At 43.5% G+C, this 7,662-nt stretch overlaps 1 protein-coding gene across 4 annotated transcripts in view; it reads left to right on the forward strand.

The window, feature by feature from the left end:
* Nucleotides 1–7,155, forward strand: part of mybpc2a (myosin binding protein Ca) — a 39,798-nt gene extending 32,643 nt beyond the window's left edge. For all 4 annotated transcript variants that reach the window (XM_017495857.3, XM_047161688.2, XM_017495867.3 and 1 more), the window contains 9 exons: nucleotides 54–188; nucleotides 588–755; nucleotides 858–946; nucleotides 1,984–2,179; nucleotides 3,849–3,988; nucleotides 4,365–4,524; nucleotides 4,722–4,858; nucleotides 6,407–6,593; nucleotides 6,752–7,155. In XM_017495857.3, coding sequence (XP_017351346.1) covers nucleotides 54–188; nucleotides 588–755; nucleotides 858–946; nucleotides 1,984–2,179; nucleotides 3,849–3,988; nucleotides 4,365–4,524; nucleotides 4,722–4,858; nucleotides 6,407–6,593; nucleotides 6,752–6,783 — 1,244 coding nt within the window. In that variant the 3' untranslated portion in view covers nucleotides 6,784–7,155. The remainder of the gene's footprint in view (nucleotides 1–53; nucleotides 189–587; nucleotides 756–857; nucleotides 947–1,983; nucleotides 2,180–3,848; nucleotides 3,989–4,364; nucleotides 4,525–4,721; nucleotides 4,859–6,406; nucleotides 6,594–6,751) is intronic.
* The last annotated feature ends 507 nt before the right edge of the window (nucleotides 7,156–7,662 follow it).

Below are 7,662 nucleotides of genomic sequence, written 5' to 3' on the forward strand. Positions count from 1 at the left end.
CTGTATTACTAGAGTGTTTCTGGATCTTACCTCTGAAGCTCTCTGTCTCGTAGCCCCGACAAGCGAGCCGACCCGGCTGATGGTTGATGACATCACAGACAACACGTGTGCAATTAAGTGGCGTCCTCCGGAGAGGATCGGCGCCGGTGGTGTGGACGGGTACATCATCGAGTACTGCATCGAAGGAGGTGAGGACCAGGAAGTGATGTTGTGAAGTGAAAGTTAAACAGGGTTAAAGTTCCCGGGGTTCAGAATTCCCTGTGGATCTCAAAGCATCTGCTACTGAGACTGCTAACAGCGACTAATAGCAAATTACCATGCTACTGTACTTAGAGGAAGGTCACCCTGATTACATGCTCTGTGGTTATTGGATGTCAGCCATATATATATGTGTGTGTGTGTGACAATTATTTATTATAAAAGCTTTAGAACTAATGACATATTTCTCAGCTATTTAGCACTCCGTTTTTCTTCATATTTTTACTTATGTAACATAAATAAATACATATATTACATTTCATTTATTTGATATTATTTATATAATATTTAAAAACAGGGCTTTTATTTTGTATGTGTGTGTTTTTCAGGGAGCGAGTGGGTGCAGGCCAATGAGACTCCTGTAGATAAGATCAGTTATCGTGTTCGTGGACTGCAAATTGGAGAGAAATACCTGTTCAGAGTGAAAGCGGTGAACGTCGCAGGTCTCAGCCCACCAGCCGAGATCAAACAAGGAGTCACCATCCGGGAGATCACCGGTGAGGGAGTGTCTCTCACTCTCTCTCTCTCTCACTCTCTCAGTGTCTATAATATTTCTTTTCAGGCTATTATAAACAACTCTCTCTCTGTCTCACTCTCAGAGAACCCCAGGATCCGTCTGCCTCGTCAGTTGAGGACTAAATTCATCAGGAAGGTTGGGGAGAAAGTCAACCTCGTCATTCCCTTTCAGGTTAGTCGATTGCATCACTTCCTGTCCCGAGCCTTCTGTAACAGTGAGGTAAATGTTAAAGAAAGCGTCCAAGTGCTAGTTTTCTGTATTGACTTTTCTGTGGCCTTGTCTTGGTCTTGGCCGTTGGACTTGAAAATGATTCGATGAGTCTCGAGCTTGACTGCAACCGCTTTCATTTGGACTCGATCTTGACTTGGCCTCGAGCCCCTAATTACACAGTCTTGATTCGATCTCTACTAGTCCTGGTGTTGGACTGGTCTTGGACCTGGTCTTAGACCACCACCTTTAAACACAAGCACTTGCCTTCAAGCCTGCAAAAAACATCGGGGGATAGAAAATGCTGACTGAACAAGCAGCTTAATTCGAATCGAACACTGTCTTTCATTGGTGATCAACATCATTGGGGCGGCTGTGGTTCAAGTTGTCCACGAATCGTTGGTTAACGGTTCGATTCCCAGCCCATACGACTCCACATGCGTCCACGAAGTGTCCTTGGGCAAGACATTGCAACCCAAGTTGCTCCTGATGGTAGCTCTGCTGTCATTGGTGTGTGAGTGTAAAAGAGAATCAATATAAAGTGCTACGGTTAAAAAGCTCTACGTAAGTGCAGATCTTTACCATCATTACTCGACAGCTTACAGAATAGCACTTGATCCAACGCACCTTGTTATTTTGCAGGAAAGAAACATACTCCTTCACACTATTTGAAGTGACCCCAAGATACCAAACTGAGGTCATTAAATTGGTAAAAGAAAATTACTGGTGTACACAAGCTCGTCCCATTTGCCCTAGAAACTACTTGACAAGTCTAAAGACACGTCTAGTCAAAATGACTACAGCTTCTATAATGCTGAGATTCTGTCATCATAAAATGTCGTATTTTCCTGATATTCTGAAGAAGAATTCTGCAGGATCTGGTGGCTGATGTGATATGATCACTCTAACCCTAACCCTAGACTGACTGTGAGAGTGTCGATGGTGATAGTCAGGTCCAGCAGAAGTACTCCTGTAATAAATAAAACTGTTCTGTATGTCAGGGAAAACCTCATCCAGTAGTGACGTGGTTTAAGGATGACGGTCCGTTGGACCCAAAACTGGTTAACATCCGCACCACTGAGGTGGACACCATCCTGTTCATCAGGAGCGCCACCCGAGAACACTCAGGAAAATACACACTCTCCGTCCAGATCGAGAACATGGAGGACAGAGCCACCATCGAGATCCAGGTTGTAGGTGAGTTTACCTAAAATGTAGTCAGTTATAGCCAAGATGTGTTGCGCAACATCCAACATCTGCTTCTTTAGCGTTGCTGCTATAAGGCTAATGTAGCTAGGCTAATGTATCTGGAAGTAATTTAGCCCTATGCAAACAAACTGCATTGTTAAAAAGGATTCTGACGTGTATTCTTTAATGAGTTATTTTGTTTGTTTATTTGATGGTACTCTGAAAACTAGCTATAAACCCCTAAAAATAGCTTCTCCGAAAAACAAACACTTCTAGAAATGGTCCAGGAAATATTTTCGGCCTAGAAAACATTTAGCGGAAAATACATTTCCAGTAACAAGCCTTGGAGCTAGCTGGCTAAAACGGTGCTTGCTAGCGACTTAACGTTATGCTAGTATGTCTCTAATCACGAGTGTAGCCGTGTTGAAAATTTGCTGCCTTTCTGTCAGTCTGACATGCCACAGAAACCTGATCTAATTAAAACTAAACATTTGTTTCAACTTTAAAAAAAGAAAAAAAAGAAAAAGAAAAAAAGATCGACAGTAGCTAATCCCGCACAAACTCGACACCATATATCACGTCTCCTCTCCGTTATTTTCTCCAAAACACCGACGTTATTTATAAAGGTAAGCAAAAGTGCTAGTCTAGTCGTCATGGGCTTTATTAAAAGTTTGGGCTTGTTAGCAACTACAACAAAATGCTACTTCTATGAAGTTATGCAACAAGTCGTCAACGTATTTATTTGACAGTAGGGTATGATTCGTAAAGCAGCTCCTAGTGATTAGCTAGCTAGATAAGTTGAAAGTTTTGCTCTCGGCTTGTAGACGCACTATAGGGATGCTGCGTTCATGCGACGTAGACGGCGTATGCAGATTTATTAGATGTTGCCACGGCGACAGCAGGGTTGCGGAAGGATTCTTTGGATGGGTAATGGTTCTAACTTTCTGGAGCGATTTTCCTTGGAGCCTTTGTTTTTTTTTTTTTTACATTACCCCACCTCAACGTGTTAAATTAATCCGGTTCGGATTAATCCAGAACGACCAACATCAAATCTTTTACTTTTAACGTCAGTGTTTATAACATTACCGTCATAAAACGAAAGATAAGAAAGACTGCAAAAAAAAAAAAGAATGCATCTTAATCGGTAGGCTAGCTGTCCGATCATACGCCGTGACACCGTCACACGCCTGTCCCACGGATTCAGGATTACTCATCAGGGAGTCTTTGGGAATATGAAGGGAATGGGGTGGGATTAGGACAAGATTAAGGAACCCTAAATCTGAATTCACCCTCGGGGGTGAGCTAATGAGAGCTCGGAAACAACCCTGATGAGCCACTTAGTCACAGCGCGGTGCCAGCATCCTGCATCCGGGGCCAGGATTAATGCCAAACGCCGTCGGCCTCTAACACACACACACACACACACACACACACACACACATACACACTGCATTCCCTTCTTTATTTCATTCCCTTCTTACATCCTTACGTACGCTCACATCTCTTGATCTCTTCCTCACTTTAATCCCTCTCTTGCATCAAACTGTGTGCTTAACGGAGGACAGTGTGTGTGTTCACGTGTGTGTGTGTGTGTGTGTGTGTGTGTGTGTGTTCATGTGTGTGTGCAGCTGTTAGTAATGATGTCCTGATGATTTTCTGTCCCCTTGCGAACGCACAGAGAAGCCCGGGCCACCTGTCAGCATCGTAGTGACTGACGTGTGGGGTTTTAACGCTGCTCTCGAGTGGAAGCCGCCCAAAGACAACGGCAACAGCGAGATCACGGGGTACACCATCCAGAAAGCAGACATGAAGACCAAGGTCAGGACGGGTAGCACACACACACACACACACACACACACACATCATGGCTTGAAGATTTAGCGTACGCCTTGCTTGGGAAAGATGCGCTCTTTCACCGTTTAGTCACCATTTTGTTGCTCTCAGCTCTCGGAAAGTTCTGCCTTTTATGGAGATTTGTGGGCGTGGCTAAATGTAAACATGTGGTGAATGTGCCTGGTAATTAACAGTTGATTGGCTGACGTTTGAAAGACAAATATGGAGTCCGAACTAGATGCTAGCCTGTAGTTAACCATGAGAAGAGGCAAAAGATGGGCTATCTTGCTAGCGTGATGTGATAAATATACGTTTGCGTGTGTGTGTGTGTGTGTGTGTGTGTGTGTGTGTGTGTGTGTAGGAGTGGTTCACAGTGTACGAACACCACCGCAGGCCGAGCTGCACCATCTCTGACCTTGTGATGGGGAACGAGTACACGTTCCGCATTTTCAGCGAGAATATCTGCGGCCTGAGCGAGGAGGCGGGGCTTAGCAAGAACACGGCCGTCATCTCCAAAACAGGTACAAATGCATTATGGGATGGGGATTGGAGGATTACTGATAAATCAAAGATTAAAAGATTTGTTTTACACTCAGAGGATCTTTTGTGACTTTTCAGGCTGTGAGCTTCAGAATCTTTAAAGTTCTAAATACAAGGTGATCAAATGTGTGTCACTATGTACAGAGGGTTTTTTTTTATTTAATCGTCTTCGCTCTAGGTCTTCAATATAAGACGAAACCATTTAAAGAGTTGGACATGAGCAGGTCCCCCAAGTTCATCACGCCCCTTGTGGACAGATGTGTCATTGCAGGCTACAACGCGGCCATCAGCTGCGCTGTCCGCGGCTGCCCCAAGGTAAGATTAATAACGTACATCTATCTATCTATCTATCTATCTATCTATCGTTGATATATTAATATTGGCACCCTTGGTAAATATGAGTAAAGATCGCTGTGAAAAATTATCTTTATTGTTTAACCTTTTGATCTTTTGTTCAAAGAATTCACAAAAATACTCTGCTCTCATGGATATCAAACATATGCAAACACAACACAGGTTTATAAAAAAAACAACACCTTTGTTAAATATAGGTGTATAACAATTATTGGCACCCCTATGAATTCATGTGAGAAAAATATATTTGAAGTATATTCACATTGATATTTTGCATTTTGTTTAGTACACCTGGGTGACTAGGAACAGGAAATTGTTCAACGATGACTTCCTGTTTCACAGGGGTATAAATATGAGGTAACACATAGGCCAAAGTCATAAGCCTTAGTCATTCATAACAATGTGTAAGAGCGAGGAATGTAGCTGTGATGTGTGACAAAAGGTTGTTGAGCTTCACACAATCAGGCGTGTCTCTAAGAAAATAGCACAAGCATTGAAAACGCCCATTTCACCATCAGGGCAATAATGAAGAAGTTCCAGTCGACTGGAAATGTTATGAATCGACCTGGAATTGGACGTGTGTCTATATCGTCTCAACGCACTGTGAAGAGGACGCTTCGAGTGGATAAAACATCTCCAAGGATCACAGCTGGAGAACTGCAGAAGTTAGTTGTGTCTTGGGGTCAGAAAGTCTCCAAAACTACAATCTGAAGTCACCGACATCACCACAAGCTGTTTGGAAGGGTTTGAAGAAAAAAGCCTCTACTCTCATCCAAAAACAAACTCGAGCGTCTTCAGTGTGCAGACACTACTGGAACTTCAGATGGGATCGGGTTCTACGGTCAGATGAAACCAGAATAGAGCTTTTTGGTAATAAACACAGAGGTGGTTTTGGAGCACACAGAGAGAGATAGCCGTATGGAAAAGTCCCTCATGGCCACGGTTAAATATGGAGGAGGATCTTTAATGTTTTGGGCTGTTTTTCTGCAGAGGACCTGGACATTTTGTTAGGATACATGGCATCATGGACGCCATCAAATATCAACAGATATTAAATGAAAACCTGACCGCCTCTGCCAGAAAGATTCAAATGGGCCGTGGTCGGATCTTCCAGCAGGACAATGATCCAAAACATCATCAAAATCAACACAAACATGGTTTACTGACCACAACATCAAGGTCCTGCCCTGACCATCCCCGTCCCCTGACCTGAACCCCATAGAAACCCTGTGGGGTGAACTGAAGAGGACAGTCCACTAGCGTGGACCTCGAAATGTGACGGATCTGGAGAGAAAATTTTTTTTTTCTGTATAAACCTGTGTTGTGTTTGTTTGATCTCCATGAGAGCAGAGTATTTCTGTGAATATTTTTTTTAACAAAAGATCAAAATGTTAAACAATAAAGACACATTTTCACAGCGTTCTTTGCTCATATTTACCAAGGGTGCCGATATTAGCGGAGGGCGTTGTGTACACATAGCTTTAACGCAAAAATAATTGTTTCATCCAGCCAAAGATCATCTGGATGAAGAACAAGACAATAATCTGCGGCGATCCCAAGTTCCTCATGCAGAACAACCAGGGCGTCCTGACTCTGAACATCCGCAGGCCCGGCCTGTTTGATGGAGGGATGTACACGTGCAAGGCCGTCAACGACTTCGGCGAGGACGAGGTGCAGTGCAAGCTGGAGGTCCGAGGTAACTGACCCGAGTTTATAAAAAACAAAAAAAACAAACAGACAAAAAAAGACAAACCTTCTCTCCTGTGACTTCCTGCTCTTTTCTTTCCTCTATCTCTCTCTGATATTTATTTCCGTTACCTGTTTCTGAAAACGTTCCCTCGCTTTACCTTTCAGTCGTCACAGAGAAGGATGGAGCGAAGAAATGAAGACGTTCACGCAGCACAGAAGGATGCAGAAGAATGGAAAATAGGTGGAAACACAGTAGAGAATAAATAAGACTTGCAGCATAGCGGCTGTATCTCAGCCGCAGTTCTATAATCGGGATTGATAGACGATGAGATTATTGCGGTTTTAGACGTATAATTGTTTTGTTATGAATGTGTCGGTTCCCTGCGCTCATGATTTTACACTTCATGTCTGTGCGCCGGTGTCTTCAGCAGCTTTGTGAATTTTATGCAAATGATCATCAGCTCGTATTAATGAACCCGAGCCTGACTGACATAAGGAACGGCACCTCTGACAGATCTATGCCCCAAAATGAATGAATAAATAAATAAATAAGTAAAAGGTATAATTCAGACATGTGTCAGTGTATATGGATGATCAGGAGAGAGTGTGTGTGTGTGTGTGTGTGTGTGTGTGGGGGGGGGGGGGGTGTTAGAGAGAGAGAGAACATAAGAGAAACAAAGAGAGACAGAATCAGGTTCTCATTAGCATAACACACTAGAGACTAATTATCGAACCCCGTCAACACAGCCCTAATTAGCCCTCGCCCACGTCATTACTGAGCAAACGAATTGCGACTAATTTACACACGGTGCAAACAAACACAGCTCAGCATCCTCCGGGACCGCAACCAGAGACTGCGTTCTTCACGTGATGGACACCATGGAGTATACACTTACTTCCTACAGGACACAGCATGCGCACTCGCTGCCGGAACACGAGGGAACATGAGCTAATGCTAATTGGACAAGACCTAGGAAAATAACCTACAAGACCACGCATGCATGCTCACAATTCACGCAGGAGAGAACATACACACTTACATGCACACTTGATATCTGGACAGGACAGAGCACGCA

Source organism: Ictalurus punctatus, chromosome 2 (assembly GCF_001660625.3).
Source record: "Ictalurus punctatus breed USDA103 chromosome 2, Coco_2.0, whole genome shotgun sequence".
Lineage (NCBI taxonomy): Eukaryota > Metazoa > Chordata > Actinopteri > Siluriformes > Ictaluridae > Ictalurus > Ictalurus punctatus.